Source organism: Citrus sinensis, chromosome 3 (assembly GCF_022201045.2).
Source record: "Citrus sinensis cultivar Valencia sweet orange chromosome 3, DVS_A1.0, whole genome shotgun sequence".
Lineage (NCBI taxonomy): Eukaryota > Viridiplantae > Streptophyta > Magnoliopsida > Sapindales > Rutaceae > Citrus > Citrus sinensis.
In genome coordinates, this window is record NC_068558.1 from 2,881,684 (window position 1) to 2,908,896 (window position 27,213).

At 35.4% G+C, this 27,213-nt stretch overlaps 6 protein-coding genes across 13 annotated transcripts; 3 read left to right on the forward strand and 3 right to left on the reverse strand.

Moving 5' to 3' along the window:
• Window positions 1–73: 73 nt before the first annotated feature.
• LOC102610583 (probable inactive receptor kinase At2g26730) lies at window positions 74–2,659 on the forward strand. The gene is made up of 2 exons (XM_006476683.4): window positions 74–1,758; window positions 2,079–2,659. Exons 1-2 carry the CDS (start codon window positions 459–461, stop codon window positions 2,657–2,659), a joined length of 1,881 nt encoding a protein of 626 aa, XP_006476746.2. The 5' UTR covers window positions 74–458.
• A 573-nt stretch (window positions 2,660–3,232) lies between these two features.
• Window positions 3,233–5,428, forward strand: LOC102610892 (RING-H2 finger protein ATL46-like). Its single transcript, XM_006476684.4, has one exon. It carries the CDS (start codon window positions 3,976–3,978, stop codon window positions 5,068–5,070), a length of 1,095 nt encoding a protein of 364 aa, XP_006476747.2. The 5' UTR covers window positions 3,233–3,975; the 3' UTR covers window positions 5,071–5,428.
• A 1,124-nt stretch (window positions 5,429–6,552) lies between these two features.
• LOC102611197 (RNA-dependent RNA polymerase 2) lies at window positions 6,553–12,077 on the forward strand. The gene is made up of 4 exons (XM_006476685.4): window positions 6,553–7,240; window positions 7,702–9,605; window positions 10,016–10,166; window positions 10,271–12,077. The coding sequence occupies exons 1-4, from the start codon at window positions 6,662–6,664 to the stop codon at window positions 11,030–11,032; spliced, it is 3,396 nt and encodes a 1,131-aa protein (XP_006476748.2). The 5' UTR covers window positions 6,553–6,661; the 3' UTR covers window positions 11,033–12,077.
• Window positions 11,890–12,916, reverse strand: LOC102611479 (uncharacterized). Its single transcript, XM_006476686.4, has one exon. It carries the CDS (start codon window positions 12,859–12,861, stop codon window positions 12,346–12,348), a length of 516 nt encoding a protein of 171 aa, XP_006476749.2. The 5' UTR covers window positions 12,862–12,916; the 3' UTR covers window positions 11,890–12,345.
• Window positions 12,917–17,183: 4,267 nt separating this feature from the next.
• LOC102611771 (protein NUCLEAR FUSION DEFECTIVE 2) lies at window positions 17,184–18,342 on the reverse strand. The gene is made up of 3 exons (XM_006476687.4): window positions 18,117–18,342; window positions 17,935–18,014; window positions 17,184–17,809 (listed from the first exon to the last, which is right to left on the reverse strand). The coding sequence occupies exons 1-3, from the start codon at window positions 18,183–18,185 to the stop codon at window positions 17,404–17,406; spliced, it is 555 nt and encodes a 184-aa protein (XP_006476750.2). The 5' UTR covers window positions 18,186–18,342; the 3' UTR covers window positions 17,184–17,403.
• Window positions 18,343–18,512: 170 nt separating this feature from the next.
• On the reverse strand, window positions 18,513–24,706 carry LOC102612059 (probable alpha,alpha-trehalose-phosphate synthase [UDP-forming] 9). 8 transcript variants are annotated; one of them, XM_025098607.2, is made up of 6 exons: window positions 24,408–24,706; window positions 24,165–24,204; window positions 22,138–22,177; window positions 19,724–21,826; window positions 19,170–19,443; window positions 18,513–19,090 (listed from the first exon to the last, which is right to left on the reverse strand). In XM_025098607.2, the coding sequence occupies exons 4-6, from the start codon at window positions 21,709–21,711 to the stop codon at window positions 18,818–18,820; spliced, it is 2,535 nt and encodes an 844-aa protein (XP_024954375.2). In that variant the 5' UTR covers window positions 21,712–21,826; window positions 22,138–22,177; window positions 24,165–24,204; window positions 24,408–24,706; the 3' UTR covers window positions 18,513–18,817. The 8 variants fall into 8 exon arrangements, with proteins under 8 accessions (XP_024954375.2, XP_024954374.2, XP_006476753.2 ...); XM_025098606.2 differs by having other exon boundaries at window positions 24,109–24,204; XM_006476690.4 differs by lacking the exon at window positions 22,138–22,177.
• Between the last annotated feature and the right edge of the window lie 2,507 nt (window positions 24,707–27,213).

Below are 27,213 nucleotides of genomic sequence, written 5' to 3' on the forward strand. Positions count from 1 at the left end.
ACCCACCAATGAAAAGGATTTATTGGGGGGTTTAAATTTTGCTTATTTGTCTTTGTATTATTATGGGATCAATAAGAAAGCTCCACTTGTATCATGCGTTCTAATGAATTAATTTATTAATGGCAAGTAAACAGTCTTGTTGAACAAGTGAGAAGCCAATGGAGGCTCGAAAGTGGCGCCATTCAAAATTTCTTGACTCTTTCAATAAGCCGGCTTCTAAATATTATTATGTCAATTGAGGGATAATTTTTGTTAAGTCGTTTTTGGCAATCACAAATAGATATTACAAACATCTTCTTTAAGTTCAGCCAATTGGCAATTCGCAATAGCATCATTTTTTGTTACTATCGGATTATTCTACAATTGGCAACTTGCAATAGCAACATAACTCACTTCATAAAGGAGAAAGCAATGTGATAAATTAATTCTGGCAAAACTCCGGCAAGTTCATCTGAGAAATGGATCGACGGTCCATCTGGGCACTGCCAGTTTTGGTCTTTCTCCTCTTCCCAGTTGTGAAATCTGAAGTGGAAGAAGAAGTGAAGCGGGCATTAGTCCAATTCATGGAGAAGCTTTCGGTAGGAAATGCAGCAAGAGACCATAACTGGGGTTGGAACCGAAGTTCAGACCCCTGCAGTGGCAAATGGGTGGGCGTAACTTGTGATTCAAGGCAGAAATCTGTTAGAAAAATTGTGCTTGATGGGTTTAATCTCAGTGGCATTCTTGATACCACTTCTGTCTGCAAGACACAGTCACTTGTTGTCTTGAGCTTGGAAGAGAACAACATTGCTGGAACTGTGTCACAAGAAATATCAAACTGCAAACAATTAACTCACTTGTATGTCGGTAGGAACAAACTCTCTGGCAACCTTCCTGACTCTCTATCAAAGTTAAACAATTTGAAAAGGCTTGATATATCCAACAATAACTTCTCTAGTGAGCTTCCAGATTTGTCTCGAATTTCAGGGCTGTTAACCTTCTTTGCTGAAAACAATCAGCTTAGGGGAGGAATACCAGAATTTGACTTCTCCAATCTTCTGCAGTTCAATGTCTCCAACAACAACCTCAGTGGTCCAGTTCCTGGTGTCAACGGCCGTCTTGGAGCTGACAGCTTTTCGGGTAATCCTGGATTATGTGGCAAGCCACTACCAAATGCTTGTCCTCCAACTCCACCGCCAATAAAGGAATCGAAAGGATCATCAACTAATCAGGTTTTTTTATTCTCGGGCTATATTCTTCTCGGTCTGTTTATTCTGCTCTTAGTTGTATTGAAGTTAGTTAGCAAAAACAAGCAGAAAGAAGAAAAAACTGATGTTATTAAGAAAGAAGTGGCGCTGGATATTAATAGCAACAAGCGTAGTAGTATTTCAAGTGTACACAGGGCTGGTGACAATAGATCAGAGTATTCAATAACATCAGTTGATAGTGGGGCGGCCTCATCATCACTTGTAGTTCTTACAAGTTCAAAGGTGAACAAGTTGAAGTTCGAAGACTTGCTTCGCGCTCCGGCAGAATTACTTGGAAGGGGAAAACACGGAAGCCTCTACAGGGTCGTACTTGATGACGGGTTGATGTTGGCAGTGAAAAGGTTAAGAGATTGGAGCATTTCAAGTGAAGACTTCAAGAATAGGATGCAGAAGATAGACCATGTGAAACATCCAAATGTATTACCTCCACTTGCATATTACTGTTCCAAGCAAGAAAAGCTTCTGGTTTATGAATATCAACCTAATGGAAGTCTATTCAACCTTCTTCACGGTAAATTCATTAATCAACTTTACATATTTCATTTTCATTTAAATTTAGTAGTTGTTAGTAGCATTGCTACAATTACAGCAAAATAGGCTGAGAAATGATGTTAATAAGAAGATATTCACAGAATGAATTACAGTTGAAAATAATTGATAAACTTGGTTTAGTTTTTCGGCCACTTACAATGCAGCTGGTATCAGTTTAGCCCAAATCAAATAGCTCCCTCTTGGATTCATGCATCATGCCCCAGTAACACCACACAAATCAATAAGACACTAGCTGGAATCAACTACTACTAATATTGTGATGCTTCATGTTGAGTTCAGGATCCGAAAATGGTCAATCATTTGACTGGGGAAGCAGACTACGAGTTGCAGCTTGTGTCGCTAAAGCTCTTGCATTGATTCACGAGGAGCTTCGGGAAGATGGAATTGCTCATGGTAACCTGAAATCCAACAACATTTTGTTCAACAACAACATGGAACCCTGTATCAGCGAATATGGCTTAATAGTGACTGAGAATCACGATCAATCATTCCTTGCTCAAACTAGTAGCTTGAAAATCAATGATATCAGTAACCAGATGTGTAGCACCATCAAGGCTGATGTTTATGGCTTTGGTGTGATTCTACTTGAGCTCTTGACGGGAAAGCTAGTCCAGAACAATGGGTTCAATTTGGCTACATGGGTGCATTCAGTGGTTAGAGAAGAATGGACGGTTGAAGTTTTTGACGAGGTGTTGATTGCAGAAGCTGCGAGTGAAGAGAGGATGCTGAAATTGCTACAGGTAGCATTGAGGTGCATTAACCAATCTCCAAATGAAAGGCCTAGCATGAATCAAGTTGCTGTTATGATCAATAACATCAAAGAGGAAGAAGAGAGATCGATTAGCTCTGAAGCGCGATAAGCCGAAGAGCACATAATCATTTAGAACTGTAAGTCAATTCATAAGATATTGAAAGATATTCATTTTCAGACATTATAGTGTTTGTTGTTTAGCAAACATTCTTGGCATCAAAATTCTGATTCCATAACTGTAATTTATTTATATATTCAGCAATAATTTTCATTTCAATCCTAATTATCTGCGTTACTAGCAATGCATTTGTTTGCTTCTGCTGTGTCAATGAACATATATGAAAAAGTCAAGAAAAAGACAAGATTTATTAATCGCTTTGTTGGTTGGGCATCAACTAAAATCAGACAGCAGCAGAATGGTCAACGGCTATATACAATTCATGGCTTTGGTTATAAGAAGCTCTTCTTTTTTTTTTTTTTTTTTTTTGAGAACAATAATAATCAATGAATTTAGAGGCCATGCGTGGAAGGATAAGCGCATACGAGCGAGCTGTTTGACCCACCACCATCCAGTTTTGTCCTTCAACATCTTTGGTACATCATATCAATATCTATAATTGATCAATGGTCTTATGGCTCTTGTAAATTACTCACAGGAGAGTTATAATTAGCATGATCCACTCACGAATAGTTAATACGCAGCTTACATGCCAAGATTGATGGAAAGTTGCCGTGATTAGCAGGCAATCACATAGTGGATCATCATTGAAGGGTACTTATTTTGACTATTCTGATGATAAAGAAGTGTTACAAAACGTAGTGGAAAACCAAATGCATTTAGAGTGGTGGACCTCTTAAATCATTTCTAATCTTCCTTTTCTAATTACGCATCTAACACCTTGAGGAGAGAGTCAAGAAAAGGACTTTAAAAAGTCTTTTCAGGTTTGTTTGGTTAAAAGGGTGGCCAGGTTTTGTGTCAATTGTGGAAATGCAAAGTGGATTACGATGGACTTATGCGGGCTGGAGGTAGCAAAACATAACCCCCCCAAAAAAAAAAAAATCTCTACCGTCTCTTCGGCTTATGCTTTGCAAATACACTTGGAATCTCCATCGCCAAAACAGAAACATCTTTGGAACTTCCATCAGTTGTTTCATTTGAGCTCGTCATAGAAGAGGCCGGTTCCTTCAACATTAAAATTATCATTGAACCATCTACTTTTTCAAACTTTTGATCCTTTGGTAGCTCAAAGTATCGGATTGATGCTGGAAAGAATTTGATCTTTTTCTTCTTGTCATAACAAAGTATCGGATTGATGCTGGAAAGAATTTGATCTTTTTCTTCTTGTCATAACAGCCTTAGTTTCACTCATTGAATATATTCTTATCTCTCACACTCCTCTATCTTTTATAAGTTCACTAGAAAGAATGACTTTAGCCAAAATGTCTACAACTCTAAACGACATGAAGCATAGAGATAGTTCTTTTACAGATGCACATGCTACATCAGCTTCCTATTCATTATCAACTCCTAACACTGTCAGCTATGAAAATGAATCAACCCCATCATCAGCAACAAGCAGAATCAGTCCAATACTTCTTTTGATATTAGTAATTGTAGCTGTTGTTTTCTTCATTTTCGGTCTTGTCCATTTACTTATTAGATATCTCAAAAAAAGACCATCTCCTTTACCAAATCATCAGTCAAATAGATTCCCAGAAACCACTCTTCAAACACAGCTTCAACAGCTTTTCAGGCTACATGACTCTGGCCTAGATCAATCTTTGATAGATGCTCTACCGATGTTCTGCTACAAAGATATAGTAGGCTTGAAGGAGCCATTTGATTGTGCTGTTTGTCTATGTGAATTCTCGGAACACGATAAGCTGAGGTTGCTTACATCTTGCAGCCATGCTTTCCATATTACTTGTATTGATACGTGGCTTCTTTCAAACTCTACATGCCCTCTTTGTAGAGGCACCCTTTCGAGCTCTGACAATTCCTTGGAGAACCCTGTGTCCAGCTTTGATGTTTCGAGGGAGATATCAACTGGGTTTACAACCGATGAAGAAAATGGATTCTCCGGTCGTCATAAACCTGAAAATGTCCAAGAAAGTGCCACTCCGAAGAGGGTATTTTCAGTGAGACTTGGCAAGTTTAAGAGTATAAATGGAGATAACAGAGAGAGGGTACAAGGAGAGATGAGTATCTGTAATAAATTGGATGCAAGAAGATGTTACTCAATGGGTGCATTTCAGTATGTGCTTGTTGATTCAGATTTGCAAGTAGCCTTGTCCAATCATATTGCCTGTGATGGCACTGGAAGTTCAAATTCCTTAGTTGATGGAGAACTAGAAGGGAAGAAAATCAGCGAGAGGACTAGAGGTGAGAGCTACTCTGTCTCCAAGATATGGCTTTGGCCTAAGAAGAGCAGGCTGCCCAGTTCTTCTTCTAATGCTCATATGGCTGAGCTCGGCCTAGCTTCATCTCGCTCTTACTATAAGTTTGCAAATGAACTATAGAACTCAGGTGCTATGAAAATTTTAGGACGGTTAATTTAGTTAACTAATGGTACAATGTTTACTGGTGTCCTGATATATGAATAATAAACATCACTTTCCGAATCTTGTTTATATCTTTATTATGTAAGATTTGCATATATGAGAAGGGATCATTTGTGTAATTTCTCTTAAATTTTTTTCTTTTTTTCTTTTTGACTGAAATCTGAAAGCACAAGTCACGTTGTAGGGTTGTGAAAATCATTCTAAGTTTTAGACCTCGGGCCCTCTCCGGATGTATTTTTCTTGCTTCAAAAGCTAGAAATGGCTTTCACTAGCCTTGAATTTGAAGCACGAGTCCTTTAATTAGTCGTGAAAAATCATAGTAACAAATTTTAGTTTTCGAATTCTCTTCACTTGTTAATGATTTTTCGTTACAATTTCGTAACTTTCTTCTTGTTAATTCTTCGTCATGTTTCGATCACTTTTAGTTTTTAACAATTTCTAGATGCGTATTCGTTGCTTCTAATTATATTCATCTTTTATTAGTAATTTTCTATTATTTTCTCATTGAATTAGGATTCAATTTTCAATTGAGTTTGCGTGAGAAGCACCGAATCAATAATTAAATTTGCCTAACATGAATTTCATGTGGATCCTAGTCAATTATTAATTATTGATTTGATATTCAGTCAAGTTCTTACCATATAAGGTGCACCGAATTTGTATAATTTTTGGTTACATGTACTTTTAGTCTCCTACTTCTCATTACTTATTACTTTATATAACTTTTTATTACTTTCTTTATCACTTTATTCAGTAAATTATCATTATTTACTTGTAATTTTTCGTCATAAATCAACGAAACGCTGCATTTTGGATTTTCTAGTCAAAGTTTTGTAATATTTTATTTTATTTTATTTTTTGGCCAAATTAACATTATGATGATCGCAAAAAATAACATTAATTGATATACAATTGATGTAGTATTTGATGTTATATAAATGATAAATTGAACCATTGGCATTATTGTGCAATATTTATTATTTGAGTAATAATATAGTCACAAATTTTTGTACAAACTGACGTAGCATGATAAAATTAGTTGAATTAAATATTTTTTGACTCACATAATTTATTTTTATTATTTTATATTTTATCATATCAATTTAATGTCATATCTATTTGTACAAAATAAATTTATATAAGAATTTATAATTATACCACCACTTTTATTATTTAACCAATAGTTTAGTAATACTCTTAGCCATTTTGGATTAAAAACGGCTCGTTTTCTGTACTTACCATTAAAAAAAAAAAATCGATAATAATGTATGGACGCTAAATTTTAATTGGTTTGGATTTATCGAGTACGGAAGAAGACTGTAAGACGGGACCCACTGGAGACCGTTGACCACGGAAGACCGACCACCGACCGGAAGGTAAATTACGTAAAACGGCCCCTGAGGTTTGATGAAATTACATAAACAAAATGTAACCAAACCAAATTCTTTACTCAGTTTCTTTCTTCTGCATCAAAACAAATTATTTACTCTGTCAGAGTCACTACGACCGCACACGAAGCCAAGCCGCTGTAGAAGAACTAAAAGAGACGATGGTTTTGGCCACAGTGTGGGTCTCAAACATACCGCAAACCGCCATAGCGAAGGACCTTCTCCTCTTCCTCGAGTCCAAACTCGGCAAAAACTCAGTCTTCGCCCTCGAAATCATCACTGACCGCAGCAACTGGAAATCACGCGGCATCGGCCGCGTGCAATTCACTTCTTTAGACTTCAAATCCAAAGCCCAGAACCTCTCTCTCAACGACAAGCTCGTCTTCAATTCCCAGAACCTCAAAATCTCAGAAACTCACTCTGACATTGTCCCCAGGCCCGTTAAGGCCCAGCACAGAGTCGAGGATGGGGTTCTGCATGTGGGTGTTATGTGCAAAGAGGAGCGGCTTCGTGTGTTGCAGACTTTTGAGGGTGTCAGAGGGTGGCTGTTGCCTGATAGAAGGAGACTTGAGTTTTGGGTGTGGCCAAAGCATAATGGGGAGTGGCAGAAGGGAATACAAGAGTGTCACTCAGACTCTTCTGACTGTTGTTTTAAAGTTGAGATTTTGTTTGAGGATGTTTTGGAGACTGTTGGGTTTTCTTTGGATGAAGGTGCCACCGTGAATGGGATTCTTTTCAAGGTATTCTTTTTGTCTATTTGTTTCTTTCCATGAGCACTGCATACGGGCATTTGCTTTATATTATTTTTATTTTGATTGAGCATAATTGAACTCAATACAGTTTGACTGGCTTTTGTAATGCATTCAATAATATTACTTTCAGCATTTAAGAAATGGTGTCCATAGAAAAATCACCAATACTCACTCCGTAATGTAACATCATTGGCATCCAAACAACTGAGCATGACATTGCTTCTTGAATTTATGCAACGCCATAAGTTGTGCAGAGAGAGATGTATATGGAAGCTAACTACTTTTGTTGGAAACAATTAATGGAATACTGTTATCCCGTAGCATAATAATTTTGTTAGCATTCCTGTTTATCTGTTTACAGAAAATTTATCTAACAGTTTATTCATCTGCATAATTTATGGCTTTGGATTGCTGATTATTTAATTATTACGTATATGCATTATATCTAGCTCAAGTACGGGCCAAAGATCTATCAAAAAGTTTCCGGGCCTCACGTGGCATCTAAATTCCCCAGTGATCGATATCATATCTGCAAGGAGGATTTTGACTTTTTTTGGGTCCGCACAACGGACTTCTCCGTGACAAAGTCAATTGGATGCTCAACATCATTTTTTTGGGAGATTAAAAATGGATTATTGGCATCAGATATTTCTAATATTTTCCCGTTTTACAAGGAAGACAAGACAGATCTAATATTAGAGGAGGGGGAAGAGTTCTGTACTACTTCTGAAATAGTTCCACTTGTAAAATGCAGACCAGGTTTCAATTTATCTCATGAAGTTCTTTTCCAGCTCAATTCTCTTGTACACAATCAAAAAGTTAGTCTTGTTGCAGCGGATGCTGAATTGATTCAAATCCTTAGCGGTCTATCCATGGAGACTGCTTTAATGGTTCTGCAGAAGTTGCACAAGTTGAAGTCAATTTGCTATGATCCTGTGTCATTTGTAAAGACTCAGTTGCATGTACTAGGTAGAAATTGTAAAAGTATTCCCTTATCATCCCACAAAAGGTTGATAGATCATAATGTAATGAGTTGTTATAGGGCCCTAGTTACTCCTATGAAGATTTATTGTTTGGGCCCTGAGCTTGAAACTTCTAATTATGTTGTCAAGAACTTTGCAAAATATGCCTCAGATTTTATGAGAGTTACTTTTGTTGAAGAAGATTGGAGTAAGCTTCCTGCAAATGCTCTTTCCACAAGTATCCAGCGAGGAATTTTTTCCAAACCATACAGAACTAAAATATATAGCAGGATATTGACTATTCTTCAAGATGGGATTGTGATTGGAGACAAACATTATGAGTTTCTGGCTTTCTCAGCTAGTCAACTGCGAAACAATTCTGTTTGGATGTTTGCTTCTAATGATGAGGTGAGTGCGGAAGATGTTAGAGGATGGATGGGATGCTTTAACAAGATTCGTAGCGTATCTAAATGTGCAGCAAGGATGGGTCAACTGTTTAGTTCTTCCAAACAAACTCTTGTTGTTCCTGTACAAGATGTAGAAATGATTCCTGACGTGGAAGTTACTTCCGATGGTAATACTTACTGCTTCTCGGATGGTATTGGAAAAATTTCTTTATCCTTTGCTAGGCAAGTTGCTCAGAAATGTGGACTGAGTCACACTCCATCAGCATTTCAAATTCGCTATGGTGGCTACAAAGGTGTCATTGCTGTTGATCGTAACTCCTTCAGGAAGCTGTCTCTGCGTAGAAGTATGCTAAAATTTGAATCAAGAAACAGAATGCTTAATGTCACCAAATGGAGTGAGTCCATGCCTTGCTTTTTGAACCGAGAGATTATTTCCCTCTTGTCTACCTTGGGAGTTAAGGATGAAGTATTTGAGGCGATGCAACAGCAACAATTGATTCTATTGGGCAAAATGTTGATAAATAGAGAGGCAGCTTTGGATGTCTTACAGAAATTGAACGGAGTTGATTCTAAAAATATTTTGGTAAAGATGCTGCTTCAAGGTTACGAGCCAAATGTTGAACCTTACCTCTCTATGATGCTTCTATCGCATCATGAGAATCAGTTGTCTGATTTAAAGAGTAGATGCCGAATCTATGTTCCAAAGGGCAGGCTTCTGATTGGTTGTTTTGATGAAACTGGTATATTAAATTATGGCCAGGTTTTTGTTCGTGTCACCATGACAAGAGAAGAACTTGAGAGCAAAGATCAGAGTTTTTTTCATAGGGTGGATGATAAAACATCTATAGTCAAAGGGAAAGTGCTTGTCACCAAAAATCCTTGTCTTCACCCGGGAGATGTTAGAGTCCTCGAGGCTGTGTATGAAATGAAACTTGAGGAGAAGGATTATGTGGATTGCATAATCTTCCCCCAAAAAGGAGAAAGGTATAATTAACTCTAATTTCAAATTATTATCCTATTTATCTTGGATTAGTGTTATGTTTTTGGCCTATTGCTCTCCTTATTTGGTAGAAAATAATTTGATTATAGTATGTTTCTTCTTTTGCATTACATTTAAGCAGTTATCAAGTTTTTAATAGGACGATTAATAATCACTGGAGTAAGACAAATATTTGGGCATGAGTGCTGTGCCTATAAACTATAGAGTTTATATTGTGGCACATTGTCACTATAGAGTAATCTTCCTTTTCTTTTAGTTTAATCACAATTCTTCTGCAGATATGTTGGTTTTTGGTAATATAGATAGTTACTCTGCTCATCTGTTGTTGGCCCTTGGAATTAAAGCAACATGTAGTACGATATAATTGTCTGGTGATGTGAATTTGTATCCACAGGCCTCATCCCAATGAATGCTCTGGTGGCGATCTTGATGGAGACATCTTTTTCATTAGCTGGGATAATGATCTTATCCCATGTGAAACTGAGCCCCCAATGGACTATACTGGACGTAGATCTCGTATAATGGATCATGATGTGACCTTAGAGGTAGATTCACCCCGAGTTTAGCCTTAGATTTCATGGTTTTTATCTTGAACTCATTTCGAACTTGTGAACTCTAAAAAAATAATCTGATTTTGTGGAATTTGCAGGAAATTCATAAGTTTTTTGTTGATTACATGATCAATGATACTTTGGGCGCCATATCTACTGCGCATTTAGTTCATGCTGATCGTGACCCAGATAAAGCCAGGAGTTCAAAATGTCTACATTTGGCAACTCTTCACTCCATGGCTGTTGACTTTGCTAAAACTGGGGCACCAGCAGAGATGCCACTGGCGCTGAAACCAAAGGAGTTTCCCGATTTTATGGAGAGGGAAGACAAACCAAGGTACATCTCTTTTGGGGTACTTGGAAAACTATACCGTGCTACCCTTGACTCCATCATGCAAATAAGGTCAAATGCTATTTGGTCAGAGAAGATTGCTGAAGCTAGTTATGATCACGATCTTGAAGTAGATGGCTTTGAGGCATTCCTCGGAGTTGCAGAAAGTCACAAAGAAATGTACGAGGAGGAAATGAACGCGTTGATGAACTATTATGGGGCAAGTACGGAGGATGAGATACTGACTGGTAATCTGCGAAATCGGGCATCATACTTGCAGCGAGACAACAGGAGATATGGAGATATGAAAGATCGGATCTTGCTGTCTGCAAAGAACTTACAGAATGAGGCTAAAGAATGGTTTGGGAGTAGCTGCAAGGAAAATGAACATCCACAGTTGGCCTCCGCGTGGTACCATGTGACTTACTCCCCAAGTTATTGCAAGGAAAGGATGGCCTTGTTGAGCTTTCCGTGGATTGTGGGCGACATTTTGCTGGACATCAAGTCTGTAAATAGCAAAAAAGCTTGACAGATGAATAATGAAAGAAAAGACTACATATCTTTTTATGTCTGCGGTGTATAGTTAACTGTCTAAGGTCATGGGATTGAGTTATTGAAACTTTTAAATTACAGTTGTTGTAAAAAAAAAAATTATAATTATAAGATAAAAATTAATAATATGTAGTAAATATAAATTTTAAATAATAATTTTGATAAAATTATTAAAAATATAATAGATTTTACATCGTATAAATAAAAAATTATATTAACATATCTTTTAAATTACAGCAGTTAGTGTTTAATAAATACTTTAATACTGTAATTTTTAAATTATAATTGTTCAACCTCAATCTTAAAAATTATTACTCTGAACGGTATACCGGTATGGTAAAGTACTTTTGCTTCGTCAATAGAACAACAACTTTTTCCTTGATGATTTTTTTCAGACTGTTGGTTGCACGTCTGTAGTTAAGTTGATTTGTGAAAGCTTTTGGAAGTTGACTACTCTGACCCTCCTCTCGAATAACTTTTGCTGTAATTGCCGAGTTCTGCTGTAATCATCACCACCCCCGTGTGCCGTGTGTGGATTAGCACTTAAAAAGAGTCTGGTTGAGCTTTGATTTTCCTCTTACGTTCTCGTCAATTTTGCATTAATTTTTAATTATTTTTTTTCCAAAATGTATCCATTTAGCTTAATCTCTAAAAGATATTGGATTTTTTTATTTAATATTTGTTTTTTTTTTTAATTTTCGCACAGTGAAGGATTATATCCACATCTCTAAATAAACACGTAACACTTGTCATTTATATAATTTGGGAAATGAATTCTCTTAACTCATAAAAATGACAAAGTCGTGCTCATATTCATACAAAATAGACATGACATTTTAGGGTCTCAACATCAAAGAGAAAAAAATCTTGGAAACTGATTCAACAATATCCATCCCAAAAAGTAGCATTTACATCACCTGGTTGGTGCTCGAAGCAATAAGATTTTTTATTATCCACCAGAGCACCTTTGATTATTCAAAAACAAAAAAATAACAAAACCCAAAAAAAAAAAAAAGAGAAAATCATCCATCGCCAAATAGACACTTTATACAACAAACTACACGCCAGACGCCACCAAATATCATTTTATCTTTACAAGACCAAACACGCCAACCAACAACAAATAAAAACAAAAACAAAACAAAACAAAATTAATAATTAATAATTATAAGATTCCCGTTCCCCCCCCCCGATTCTTTACAGTTATTACACAAAAAAAAAAAGAATAAAACCAATGAAAACGGTCCAGCTAGGGCCGTAACAAACAGTCGGCTCACATCGACGCGCAATTCACGAGCGCACCGCCACGTCCTTCCCTCGGGAATCCACTGCCGCAACCGCCGCCGCCGTCGACGCCAGCTTACTCGAAGCGTACCGAGACGAAAAATCTCTTCGAAATCCGGTGAACTCGTCGTCGTTGTCGAAATTACTGTCTTCTTCGAAGTTGAGGGAGTAACTCAAGGGGTCGTACTGGAATTTCCCGTGGTGGTTATGACTGTTTCCGCTTCTGTTCCTGTTGAACCTTCTGATGAAAGTTTTCCACTTCGGTCCAGCGACGATCTCAGACCACTCTCGGACTCTCTGAAAGGCCGCTACCGCGGGGGCCCACCACCGGTCGTGGGACTGAACTCGCTGCCACCAGGCTACTCCGACGGCGGAGGAGGATTGGCGACGGGAGTTGAAGCACGGGAAAATGAAACAGCAGCGGGTATTGCGGATCAGAACATTGGACGTTTCGTCTATCGCTTCAAGGTCTCTTTGGGAAATCGCTGTCGCTTCTGCTTCAGAGGCCATTTGACGGAACATATGATGAAACGGAACGAGTTGTGTATGATAATATTATATACACCATCAATAACGGGTGAGGGTATTTCGGTAATTGGATTTTGAGCCGTTGGTAGTATTGAGAGTTGAGCGAGCGGAAAATGAGTCAACAGATACCAGTGGAAGATCTATCTGGGGTCCACTGTGATGAAGGGTCCAGATGGGTCTGATGGTGCGAGTTTGATAGGATTCTACAGCGCTGAGATTTCGCCAGCTGTCACTACCTAATCATCTCTTAATTATTATAAATCTATAATTAGACTAACAAAAATGAAATGACAGCAGAATTATCTTGTCAATTTTTTTAAAAATTATATAGGATTATTATTCATATTACATACTAAAATTACATCATATTATTATTAATCTTTAATATTAAATAATTATTAAGACTAATTTATAATAAATCTTATACATCATTATTTATATTTTACTCTATTTAATATTTTAAGTACGTTTACTCCATTTATATTTTAAAAGTAAGAAAATTATCATTCACTTAATAATCCCCATCATTGAAGAAAAAATTAAGCTATCACCATGTTTTGTGGAGACTCCATTGCGAGGGAAAGGCTCCAGGTGTTTCTTTTATATTATCTTTTTTTTGGGCCAAGGGCTAGGTTCAAATAGGAAGCGAAATCATGGATTAAATTATAAAAATAATCGGCGGAGGGAAAAGGAATCCTACCAAAATAGATGGATGTCTAATTCGCTTGATTATTTATTTGGTCTAATGATAATGGGATAGCCAGAAATTTCTCTAGACTTACCACTTGCTGATGATCATTATCAACGCACATAAGGTCATAATTTTATGCGATACAACCAAAACCTTAAGATAAAAAAAAAAATACCAACTCTACTTCATTCTTCTTATTTTAGCTTCGCTTGCACTATACAATCAAATAATTGATCAGTTATGTTTTATGTTATTGGTGTGGACTGTTGAGTATGTAAAGCATGTCAAGTTCAATCGAAGAAAATAATTCGGAATGAATAGAAGTGTATGCTAATTTTGTATTTGCTGTGATGTGATTTCACTAATTGAGTGAGGGATTGACATAACTACAACTTGTGGGAAACTAATCCAACTTGCGTTGCTACAGTAACAAGAACTAACCAGCCAGGTATACACCTCAACTGGCTGCATAGGTTCTAACATTTGTCCAACCTTGGAAGTGCTTTCGCCGTTGAAGGTTAAGGGGTCCATATCATATATAATCCACAAAGTCATAACTCATAAGCCATTCCAAATCATACATTTGGGAGGATGAGCTTTACTAATCTTTTAAAAAATTTCTATCATGTGTCTTTTAATGGTAGTGTATAAATAATATTTAATTTCTTTTATTTTTTATGAAAAAATATCTACCGTCCACCCGTTTTTTCCAACTTTTATAAAAATACATAATTTTTTTTTTACTGGAATCCACCTAAAATTACATTTTGTTTCACTTTTCCACTTCCGTTTGGAATCCGTTAAGAAAACTAACGGAAACTTAATGACCATTTTACCCTCCAAAACGCAAATAACAATTTCACCCTAAAATTTGCCAAAAATAATCAAATTAAATCTAAATATTTTCCCCATCAGTTAATAAATAAATTAATTTCACAACCATCAAATGCAAGTTTTTTTTTTAAATATGTTCGTAATTAGAATGCTAAATTATAATAGTAGTATTAAAAATAGCCCAATCTCGCAAACCATCAATTAAATTTAAAATAAGTAGAGTTTTATTATTTATTGAGCTATAATCTCTAGTAGTTAAGATTTTTTTATACTTCATTTACATACCAATAATGATATTTATCATTAAATCTGATTATTTTTGGCATTTTTAAAGGTGAAATTGTAATTTTCGTTTTAGGGGTAAAATGGTCATTTTTTTAAGTTTCCGTTAGTTTTCTTAACGGATTCCAAACGGCAGTGGAAAAGTTAAACAAAATATTACTTTAGGTGGATTTCAGCAAAAAAAAAAAAATTGTGTATTTTTAAAAAAGTTGGAAAAAACGGGTGGATGGTGGATATTTTTCTTTTTTTTATTTATTAACAATCAATCAACAATTGAATTATTTGCTCAGGATATGATCAAATTAGAAGAGAATCATGATCTATACATTTGATACTAAACACAAATGTAGGTTCAAGTTTTGAAGGGATTAGGAACCAAAGAGTTTTATACCATAAATAGCATATCAGCTCATTCTGACCTAAATATTCAGATTTCCCCATAACAAAACTATTTAGACAGAGCCCTAACATAATATAGAAAAAGAAATTTCAATTGTATTGCAAGGATGACATCCAGAGGCGGATGTAGAGTAGGACTAGTGGGGGCTCAAGCCCCCATTGAAAAAAAAAACTCATTTTTATTTAAAAGAAAAATTAATAAATTTTTAAATAATCCCTGTCAAATTATCAAATAACTCTGTTCTTTTAGTTTCTACAACCACAGTAGAGAGCACATTTTCAGCAATGAAATTTGTGAAGAATGAATTTCGCAATCGGATTGGATATAAATAGATAAATAATAATTTAATTGTTTATATAAAAAAAGATGTATTTAATAGTGTTGATAATGAATCTATTGCATAATGTTTTTCAGAATATAAAATTGTGCAAAGAACAATTGTAAATGTGTTATAAAATTTTTTATATATTTAAGTTTCAGTTTTTATATTTTGTTGTCATTTAATTTAGCCCTCGGTAAATTATTTTTCTAGATTTGCCACTGATGACATCTGATGACATTTGCAGTTTTTTTTCCCCCTCTGAAAGGAAAGAGTAATACTAAAAAAAAAAAAAAACCTCTTTTGACAAGTGCTAGTGGGCCCTCAAAATTTTCTCGCATAATTGGGTAGGGATGGACACCTCTCTCACAAATATAGGTAAAACAGATAATATAATTTATCTAAGTTAATCCCAACATATTCTTATTTATAAAAATTAGTAGACCTATTATGGTCAAACATATAAATATAGAAATAATTAAAAAAAAACTCTTTTACAAATTATTATGTACACAGCGATGTAGTATACGTCTACAAGACACTAAGGTAGCGTTTACATTTTGGATTAAAGTGGAAATCCTACGATTGAGATGGAAGTAAGTTATTTACTTACACTTGAATGGAAGTATATAATGGAGATCATAATCAAATTTATGTGTTTACTTTATCTTGTATTAAGAGTAAATAATTTCAAATTACAATTTTACCATTATTTAAAGAATTATAATTTTTAATTACAAAGTTAATAAAAAATATATTTGATCAATAAACATTTATTTTATTATATTTGTAAATTTATAATAATTATTAATATTCTTAATTATGTACATTACAATTTTTATTATTTTTAATTTAATTATGTAAATTAAAAATTATTGATAAGGGCAATATAAATGAAACATTTTTAATATTAACATAATACGAAATTAATATTTTCTTAGAATAAACTATTTATTATTATTATTAATTGTTAATATCAAATAAATATAATAATATTATATTTCCAAATAAAGATAGTATAGTAATATTGTTAATTCTCTATTAATATAATAATATTATTTAAATAAATATAATATTACTTATTTATTTTATTAAATATTAAATATTAAATTTAATAAAAGGAGTGAAAAGGACCACTCCCACCTCTCCCCACGGGAGTCCCACTCTCACTCCTCACTCTAAAAATAGGTGGGGTATACAAAGTGAGATTGACAATCCTCACATAAAATGTTGAAATAAATACTGAAGTGGGAGAAATCCACACGCCTCACTTACACTCCGGTAAACACAACACAAAATAAAATGAGTAACATCAATTAGGTTTCAATTGAACCATATACCATGAGGCTCTTAAAGAAAGCATGCAATGTCAACATGATGACCAAGTTCTCATCGTCTACATCAAGCAACACCACAAGAGCACCAGCTCAGCATGAGATCTCAATTCTCAAGATTCAGACAAAGTTCTAAAACCAAGGAAATTTAACATAAGAAAATCAATACAAAATAGTAGGTCATAAGTCATCACCATCCTAAAATGGAAAATGTTGCTGAGTCATTGTTTTCATACCTTACCATGGCCCCATCCCATTTCATGATGGTATTTTTCCACCAAGGTTATCCCATAGATTAGTCGATGAAATCACATTTTCTTGAAATACTTGATAAGTATTTCATAAATAACGTAAGCAAAACACTTTCTTTCTGACCTACTGAGCAGAAGATCGATCCCCAATCATTATGCACATGCATAGCATAAACAAAGAAAGACCAAGTAACGATCATGAAAATGCACTCCAATTTTACATATTTTACTTCTAATATGCACCAAACCAAACATATTACTAGACAGGGCGACCAAGTATCATTAGCACACAACACCATTAGACATCATATTCGAGAAACCATGAGTAAGACTTAAGAAGTCACTGCCCCAAAACCAGAGTCCCAGACTACACAATATTAGGATAAGGATAACTTGTTTCAATAGCAGAAACCAGGGATCTGAGCTTAGAAAGGCAGAGCTTTTCCAACCTCACCACTGTGAACACGCAAGAACACATCACCAGCGTCATCACATTTCCCAGTATCCACAGCAATAGCACCAAATATGGCTCTGAAAGCACCACAAACCACAGCAGGAACCGTAGAATTGGTCTTGGGAGAAACCCTAACCACTTTCTGCAACCCCAAATGCATCCCATCAACAGCACATGAAATTTCGACATTGGAAGTCTCTGAAACACGGCGGTTCAGATCTTTCGGAGAAATGTCAATGTCTTTATTTAGTAATCGAAGTGATACAGATGTGTCTATCACGTAGCCCCCTAAAATGCCCAATGCCCTATTATTCTCTTCAGAGAATGAGGAGTGGGTCATTGCACGCCGAAGAAGGCCGATGCTCTTGAATGTGTAGCTGAATATGGACAAATAAATAAATAAAAACGAATGAGACTCAGTTCAATTCATGCGACAACTAATAAAACGCTAAATTTTAACGCGGTAAATAGTAAAATAATGAAGGGAAATTTTAAAACTGACCCAATTTGCTTCTGCAGAGTTTCGAGAGCTGTTGCAAAGGGCGATGATGTTTTGAAGCGCTGATCATTTGCTGCGCGAACCTGCAAATAGTTGGTTTTATTTATTTATTTATTTTCCAAACTGCTTTTCTTTCTCGGTAAGTAAAGTAGTATTTGATTTTAGGGTTCTAAGAATGGACGCACCTGAAAAGAAGAGGAGATAGCTATGACTAGAACAGGAAGGAGATAGAGAGTGAAGGGGCGAAGCTTCATTTTCTCAACGTCGTCGTCAATTCCAGTACTTTCCTCGTTAACGTTGTACTCTCCGAAGAGGCGAAGAGTAAATTAATATACCCCGGACCCGGAAGAGCTGAAGAAGAACGACTTTTTCTTCCAAAAAAGAAAAGGAAAATGCTTTTATTTGTTATTTACCGGACCTGAATTACACTTTATTAGCTATAGAGTAGAAGCATGAGAATTACTAATATACCCTTAAAGACAGCAGCACAGAAACTAAAGAAAATACAGGCTCATGGGTCGGAAATAAATAGCTTCTAGCCACATTATTACCACAGCAAAGAGCTAACCAAAACAGTAACATTTTCCAAATGCTTTTCACATATATTAAGGAAAGGAAACTGGTAAAATGTATACAAGCCTGGATCTATTAACTGAGATTAATTTATCCCCTGTGCACTAAAACTACATTTACCAACCCATCTTACAAAAATGAAAGAAACATTCCACGCCTTCAATCCATCCGAGAGATCCAACCATGCAATGAACAAAGTTAGTATCAAGAACCAACTTCCCGAGAGGCCCCCACTTGTGTCTTGACAGGAAAGAATCGTTGTGTCAGCATCCTATTTCCACCCTGACTTTGCGTTTCGAAATTTAAATGTCATTTATTTGGAAGCAGCTGCCAACCCTTTAAGTAGTGCCAAAACATCCTCTTCATCATCTAGGTAGTACCTGGCTTTGCTTGGCTTTTGCCCAACTGTGCAAGCAAAAATCTCCGGAGCAATAGGGAGTGATGAACCATAAGTTGCCTGTGAAATGCTTTCAAACATGTCTTCGTCAGACCTATCATCCCCAACGCACAATACAAAATCAGGTAGTTTCCCATCACTGATCATTGTGGAAAGAACTTTCTCTGCGACCAACCCTTTAGTAACTCCCTGCAAATTTGGCAGCAGAGCTGACATTAGACCTTCGGGCTGAAATCGAAAAAACAGATTAAAAGAAACACATATATACCTGCAGCTTCACTTCCACTATATTATAGCCCCTCTTAACAACAACAGGCTCATTGGCAAGGACACTTTCGAGATGATCTAACAGCTCCTTGGCCTGGCATGATCCAAAACCAGGGGCAGCATCTTGATAGTGCCACACCAAGGCAGTCTCCTTCTTTTCTATATAGGAGCCATCAGTTGCCTCAGTATACAATTTCATCACAGGTTCTGTAATTCTTTTCCACTCAAAATCTGCAGCTACAGTACTGGTTTCCCATTCAGATTTCTTAGTCCACCTGCAGCAAAGTCAAAACCAGTAATATTAAAAGAAGTTAATAGCAATTGTGGGTACATTATTGAAATCAACTACTTAAAATAAAGACACCCAATTTGCACAGATAAAAGTTTAACATCCTTTCAATAAAAATAAAGCAATCTATTAATAAAGTAAAGCATTTCTATTTGAACCAGGAAAGTGAGTCATTTACAAATGAAAAGAAAGACGAAAAAAAGGGGGTCTTTCATAGTAGTAGTTATATCCTGAAGCTAGATATCAGTTACAAAATAAGAATGTACCTTAGGTAGTAACCATGCTCTGCTGCTATCCCTAGATTCTCACATGGAGCAAGCCACTCACCTAGAGAGACTTTTCCCCTGCCACTAACAATAAATGTAGTGTTATTACTGTCACCACAAAGCTCCCTCAGAACATAGATGACATCACGACTTGGTTTTTTGATGAGAGCATGGTGGGGTACCACTGTTCCATCATAATCCAAAAATATTGCCCTTCTAGATGTCCTCTTATATGCATCAACAATTCGATCAACAGAGAGCTTCCTAAAATTTGGAGAAAGGGACAATATTCTGACACTCAAACCAAAGCCAATGCCCCAACAACGTTTACTGTAGTGATCTCTACATGCTCGCTCCAAATCCTGCATAAAACTATGGGCCCAATAAGCCACGTCATGAGAGCAAATATATCGATAATGTTTCTCATGCCGCAGCTGCTTCTCTACATCAGACATGGTGATAGCGTCATGTAGTGCATCAGCTACGGCATCAATGTCCCAGGGATTGACCCTAATTGCACCACTTAAGGATGGTGAGCAACCAATAAACTCGGAAATGACAAGCATACTAGTACGTGGACACCCTGATGCCAGTTCCATAGCTTCATCCATTTTTGGAGTCCCTTGTCTACAGACAGTGTATTTGTATGGCATTAGGTTCATCCCATCTCGCACTGCATTAACAATACAACACTCTGCCAAAGCATAGTAAGCAGTCTTCTCATGAAGAGGTACAGGTCTGTCAATCAGGATTACAGGTTCATAGCCCGGAACACCATATGTTTCATTGATCCTTTTAGTAATCGTATATGTCTCCAATTTTGCATCCTGAACATCTTTTCCTGTACTCCTTGCAGGATTTACAATTTGAACCAGCACCAGTTTGCCCTGCAACTCAGGATGCACCTTCAATAGCTGTTCCATGGCCAGTAATTTTAAACTGATACCTTTAAATATGTCCATATCATCAACACCAACAATAACCTTTTTCCCCTTGAATTGCTCTCTAATTTCTTTAACCTTGATAGAAGAGGAGGGATGATTCAGAGCAGATTCAAGTCTACCCATATGAATTCCCACATGCAAGATTTTAACATATATTGTGCGACCAAAATACTCAAGTCCAATATAACCGCGCTTGGATTCATAATCCAGGCCCAGCATCCTACTGCAACAAGACAGAAAGTGGCGAGCATAATCAAATGTATGAAAACCAATTAAATCTGCATTTAGAAGTGCTTTCAGAATTTCATTTCTAACAGGTAGAGTACGGTAGATTTCTGACGAAGGAAATGGGCTGTGGAGGAAGAATCCCAGCTTCACTCGATGAAACCGCCTCCTCAAGAATGTAGGGAGAACCATAAGGTGGTAATCATGAATCCATACATAATCCTCTTCAGGATTTATGACCTCCATAATCTTATCTGCAAATACCTTATTAGCAGAAACATATGCCCGCCACAGCAATCTGTCAAAGCGAAAACCATAGTCTGGGCAAATAGGAAGCATGTAATGGAAAAGCGGCCACAGATATTGTTTACAGAATCCGTGATAGAACTTCTTCTGAAGGTCAGAGGAAAGAAATGTAGGCACACAATTAAATTCATCAAGAAGTTTCTGGGCAACTTCTTCTTGCTCAGTTGTATCTACATCAACCTTCAGAGACCCAACATAGAAAACATCAGTATCTGATGAGAAACCATCCTTCATCTGAAGTAAAAGTGAATCATCATCAAAACTAAAACACCAATTTCCAGATTCTAAATTCTTCTGAGCATGCAGGGGGAGAAAATTTGCCACTATAATCTTCTTTTTGTGGTGTCTGTAGGAGGGAGAATCTGAATTTTCATCATTGCTTTCATTGCCATCCGCCTCAGGAATAACTCCTTGGACAGTCATTGCTCTCGGAAGTGCCCTAGGAGTTTGAGGGAAATACATCATATCAGCAGATGCCAAGTCGACCAAGTTTATGCAAGATCTTGACAACATGATTGCCAGTGTTATCCGTTCTTATTTCAGATTTAGAACAAAGTCAAGTATAAGAAATACTCGTTCCTGCCTAAAAGACCTTCCAGGAGCTATCTGAGAACAAATAACCGAGTTCCTGCAGCAGTAGACAATTATACTTGTGCAGGTTAATGCTGATTCTCAAAGCACAAGAATTAGATGACGATACAAAAGCACACATGTATAGTTAATCATCAAGGACGAGAATAACTTTCAGTTTTTGTGCAACAATGATCAATTATGTACTCAAATTAAAAGGACGTATTAAAAGCCAATAAAATTATAATACCAACATTTAGACAAACAATATATTTATTTTCCCTAAATCCATAATTATCTGGAGCTTTTTCCATGAAGATGCTCAACAAGCAACTCATTAAAAGCAGACTAGCCTCATTACTAAAGTACCTTAATGTCATGAATGCAGGTCCCTCTTTGGCAGAGAAGCCTGCAATCAAATGCATGTTCAGAAATAGGAAAAGGAAAGAGCAAGGTTCAAAAACACTGTGGGAAGAACATGATATGCCCAACTGCCATTGATATTTAGTAAACCCCAGGTGAAACTAACTTAAAAAAGGACAAGCACTAACAAGTTTTATATAATAAACTAAATTTACTTTAAAGGATCGAAGTTCCAAAAGATAATCGGAAAATAGACACCCGGGAACATATCAATTGTAAATTAAATAACTAATCGAACAAGCTAGAAAGATTAGTTCAGCATGAACAGCAGGCAGATAATCAAAAGATACCTCAAATTGAAGAGATTAACCAGGATAAACGTACTATCCACAGCACCAAAATGTCATAATATAGAAGTTCTCTTATTTTACTCTTGGCTCCTGTTTAGCGAAAGGGACCAGAAAGAGGGAACCACCCCACCCCCAACCCCCGAGACAAATAATGATCTAGCATCTATTTTCAACTCAATACCATGACAGGAATTTATATGAGCAGTGTAAAAATAGACAATTGTTGATAATGCTGATCTATAAACGAATGGGTTAGACAAAGTCACAAAAGATGGAATATAAATGAATGATAAAGATAAAAGAAACATATGAAACAAGCATGAAAGCATGTACATACACACCTAACACTGTTGCCTCAGAAGCATGCCTTAGTTTCGGCTGTATTGAATTTTAACATTCATGGCCTTTTTATACGCAAAACCCTCAAGAGACAGTCGAATAAAACAAAGGTTCTTTTAAGGTAATCATTGTTATATTTATCAATACAACCTATGCTTTCCCATGCATCCCATTCATATCATTCACTTCCAACAAAGTCATTAAACCGCATTATCTGGCTTCTTAATACAGACAGCATGAAATTATTATATTAACAAATTGAATGTGAAAGAACACGTGTTTCACTCTTATAACCGTTAACAATTAAAATTTTAAAATGAAAATATTTACACACCAAAGCAATTTTCTCTCTAAATATTTTTCAGCAAACTTCATTGGCTTCAGCAAAATCAGTTGCTTTATTTTCAAGTCTACTAATATGTAAACTAATAATTAAATTAACAACGAAGAACTTCTTTAAAGCAAAACTCAGGTCCACATGGCTATTTGTCGGTTGCATTTTTACCTTGCACAATATGTGAAATCCTAACTCAGCATACCAAATAAGCAAATTCTAGCAGAGAACATTATATCATCATCATTAATTCATTCATTTTACTTTATTTTTCCAAATTCGTCAAGAAATATTTGTTTGTATCAGTCAGTGTGCCGATAAATTATCAGGAACAATATAATTATGTCACATAATGTATGTTTGTGTAACACATTCTGTCCATCCCAAGAAATTTCTATCAGAGAATGCAGATTAAAAGAAGCCGTCTCGAAACAGTCACTCGAGGTCAATAGGCTACATACAGTCATGAATTATGATTTTAATGACTCATCAACTGCTTCATCACCTTAGAAGCACAAGATGAGTTAAGGACTTGCAATACAGTATGAATAAAATGAACTTACAGATATTATATATAACTTTAAAAAAAAAAAGTTTGATGCTGTTTACAAAAACATGAGCATTATTTAAAAAACAAAATAAAAAAATGGGAGTCGTACAGAGGCTGGTGCTTATTAAACTTCTATTCGTTACAAAGCTCAGCTTGAAAAGATAATGCCAATTACCAAATATTCTAAAAAGAAAGAGATGCTCAATTACCCATAACTCTACAGAAAGGAAGCAACTTGAATACGCAAAAGAGTTCAAGTACATATCAGGCCCCGGATCTTAAGTTTCCAATTTCCAGCATATATACATATACACGCACATTCATAAAATAAATAAACATGCATAATAGAAATGAAAGGCAAAGAGAGAAATAGAGAGTTAAATAATAAAAAACAAAAACGTTACCTGAAAGAATTCTAACTGATACCAAACCAAAAACGAAAAATGATCCAGCAACTGACCTTATACCGAGCTATTTGATAAGTCTCAGAGGATTTTTCTCTGCCAAAACATCAAAAATGTCATAAATACTATAGAACTGCGTCTGGCTGCTGAGAAAACTCAAATTTTCAGAAACTGAAAATGCCCATTAGGCCATCACTCATTTCCCACACTTTCCCACCAACCAAATGTACTCGTAGAAACAATAACCAAGAAGAAGAAAGAAGAAAATGAAAGAAAGAAACCCATGTGAAAAGACTTACAGGATAAACATGAAGCAAAAGAATTTGTACATGTACAGTAAGTAAGTTAGGTTCAAAACTGGTGAGATTATTGTGGAGTTTAATGGGGTTCTGAAACCGACTAAACCAACAATAAAAAGTGAAAAAGAAAGAAATCAATTTTTTTTTTCTTTTTTTTAAGGTTCCGTTTGGTTTGGTGTTTGGTGTTGGGTGCTGGGTGCTTGCTCATTCAACAAAAGAAGCTGTAAGAAGATTAAACGTAGAATATAAAAAGTCAATAAAGAAAGAAGAAAGAGAAAGAACGAACACACAACACAGTCTCTGTTTTGTACAGGTAGATTTGCAAAGTCTCGTTGGTCTTACGTTATAATCTTACGGACTTCTGAATTTCCCTAAACACCCCTCCCTTGTTAACTTATACTTTAACCAACCCCCCCTCTGATTTCCCTACAAAACCGTAATTTTAACCTTAATTATTATCCCACTTAAATTCGATTCCTTTCCAAAATGGTCAATTTTTTAAAATGGTTACGTAGATCGCAATCTTGCTATTTGTATCAAGCCAAGCCAAGATTCGATAAGGGTGTGTATGGGGCCTAATTGTTTAGGTAGCAAAAAGAAGTCTTCCGTTTTCTTAATAATTAATATTATCCATCAATACCCCAAATTATATTGTTACGTATTATTATTTTTGGTAATAAAATAAAGTTGACCGCACTATTTTAAAAAATAAGTAATGAAAAGAAAAAATCCACTCCATGCGGATAAACATAGACTTGGCCTACTTTGGTAATCATAATAATAATCGTAGTGCATGGGAAAAAAATTATATATTTTATTAATATAAACATAACAATCAATGAGTTTGCCTCTCGTGATTTTTCCAAATCGTTGTACCCATTAAAGATTTCATGATATCGTTATTATATTAACAGACCACGATATTATCTATAATTTAAACAAAGGTGGGCAATATTTAAGAAACCGAAGAAAAAAATTCAAAATACCCATTTGGGTCTATCATAAAATGAATAAGCCGATGCACTTGAAATTAACAAAAATAAGGTTGTACGTATCAATTATTTTGCTGTACAAACAACAACATTATTGATAAAGATAATAAATTACTTTATTTTATTTTATTTTTATTTTCTAAAGTCATCAATGTAAATAAAATACGAGACAAATGTAATAACACTTTCGCCTTATCCTCTATTGGAACTTGCATATTTGATATTTTCTTTTAAGATGATGTGGGGGTAGCATGAGCTGTAAATCAACTCGTAACAGCTGGGGGAGCGGCGAAATGCAACAGACAGGTACTTACTTTAACGCCCGAGGCCAAGGCAAAGGGAGCAAAAGGGAGGGGCAGTTGAGTGGAAAGTAATATCGTGTATTAAACTGAGATTCGAATAATAATAAATATTAAATGTGGGGGTAGTAACTGTAAAAAAAAAAAAAGGGGAGCCGACAGTGCATGCGGCTGCTCGACCACGCTAATTGATCTGGCACCCATCAACCATCATTTTTGGATAAGACGACCATTTATTTCCTTTTCCCATTCCCCCATGTTTCCAGGCCGTTATTTACGAGACTGCCCCATTTCCTCAAGTTTGCGCCATGTTAAAAATATGAAGGGATAAAGTTCAAAAAAGGAAAGAAAAGAAATGAAAAGCCAATTCCTGTGTTTGGTCTATAGTTGGCGTCATGTCAAATTTCAAGGCACTCGCTTGCATCACCATCATGCGTCATCCTCAACTCAATGCTTATCCCCAGCGATATTTTAATTTAGATTTGTAAAAAGAATTAAAAATTCAAAGAAACCGGTTACCTTCTAAATGCAATATAAAATTTACTTTTTATTCAACAAATGATTAATGATAATTTTTTAACTATTTAGATAAAAAAATTTACACACTTTATTAATTTATTTTATAAGAGATAATAGATAAAGTGAAATTATCAAATAATTTTGTATCATCTATTTAATAATATTATCAATTCAATACCTAATGCAGCTCGAGCCAAACCCAAGACCTGAGCTTTAAAAATATTGTTTTTTATTATTAGAGTTAGACTTTAATTTTACATTGGTCTCTTCACTTAAATACACAAATTCTCAATCTTTAATCACATTGAATCTAATGATAAAAAAAGTGAATAAATTAATGATATTAAATGTTACATTTTTTACTTTATTTGTTGGATGAGATTTTAGTCCTAATTTTAATATTAAAAATTTTTTATTTAAAATCCCTCATCTACTTTTCTTAATTAAAATGTACTTCTTAATATGTATATTTATTTTTCTTCTGTAATCAATTTTTTTTTAAAAAAATTTAAGTGGCATATGACAGATTCTAAAATCTGACAATTTTTAATCATGATATTAAATCAAAATATACTTTCATTGAAATGATTTTACTAAATTTTAATTACTATAGACATCATATGTTTTGAAAATAATGACTAATTAATGTAAACATCATATATTTTAAATTAATGAATACAGAAATTTTAATAATTAATCAACGCATTTTTCTACGAACCACCAAAGGAGAATATAATCCAAAGATGAAGAGGATTAGAAACATGGATTGACAAAACCAACCGAGCCCGAGCAGGAAGAATGGATGGCAGAGATGTAAATACAATACAATAGAAGGTTGATTAAGTGGGTCGGAATACGATGCGGATAAAATCTAGTACTCAGACAGGGATCTTGAAATGAATGCCCACCCAGCTCCTTCCATCCTCAAGAAAAAATAAAAATAAAAGATCTTTTTTTCTTTTTTTTTTTAAAGGGAAAAAGGAAAAATCCTTATCC

Excerpts from the sequence above, each read along its gene's own strand:
- LOC102611479 (XM_006476686.4), bottom strand. The coding sequence starts at position 12,861 with ATGTTCCGTCAAATGGCCTCTGAAGCAGAAGCGACAGCGATTTCCCAA.
- LOC102611197 (XM_006476685.4), top strand. The coding sequence starts at position 6,662 with ATGGTTTTGGCCACAGTGTGGGTCTCAAACATACCGCAAACCGCCATA. Across the intron at positions 9,606-10,015 it reads TTCCCCCAAAAAGGAGAAAG|GCCTCATCCCAATGAATGCT; the intron begins GTATAATTAACT and ends TTGTATCCACAG. Across the intron at positions 10,167-10,270 it reads ATCATGATGTGACCTTAGAG|GAAATTCATAAGTTTTTTGT; the intron begins GTAGATTCACCC and ends TGGAATTTGCAG.
- LOC102610892 (XM_006476684.4), top strand. The coding sequence starts at position 3,976 with ATGACTTTAGCCAAAATGTCTACAACTCTAAACGACATGAAGCATAGA.
- LOC102611771 (XM_006476687.4), bottom strand. The coding sequence starts at position 18,185 with ATGAAGCTTCGCCCCTTCACTCTCTATCTCCTTCCTGTTCTAGTCATA. Across the intron at positions 18,015-18,116 it reads CTATCTCCTCTTCTTTTCAG|GTTCGCGCAGCAAATGATCA; the intron begins GTGCGTCCATTC and ends AACTATTTGCAG. Across the intron at positions 17,810-17,934 it reads ACTCTGCAGAAGCAAATTGG|CTACACATTCAAGAGCATCG; the intron begins GTCAGTTTTAAA and ends GTCCATATTCAG.
- LOC102610583 (XM_006476683.4), top strand. The coding sequence starts at position 459 with ATGGATCGACGGTCCATCTGGGCACTGCCAGTTTTGGTCTTTCTCCTC. Across the intron at positions 1,759-2,078 it reads TCTATTCAACCTTCTTCACG|GATCCGAAAATGGTCAATCA; the intron begins GTAAATTCATTA and ends TGTTGAGTTCAG.
- LOC102612059 (XM_006476690.4), bottom strand. The coding sequence starts at position 21,711 with ATGTTGTCAAGATCTTGCATAAACTTGGTCGACTTGGCATCTGCTGAT. Across the intron at positions 19,444-19,723 it reads GAGCATGGTTACTACCTAAG|GTGGACTAAGAAATCTGAAT; the intron begins GTACATTCTTAT and ends ACTTTGCTGCAG. Across the intron at positions 19,091-19,169 it reads TAGTGGAAGTGAAGCTGCAG|GGAGTTACTAAAGGGTTGGT; the intron begins GTATATATGTGT and ends CCAAATTTGCAG.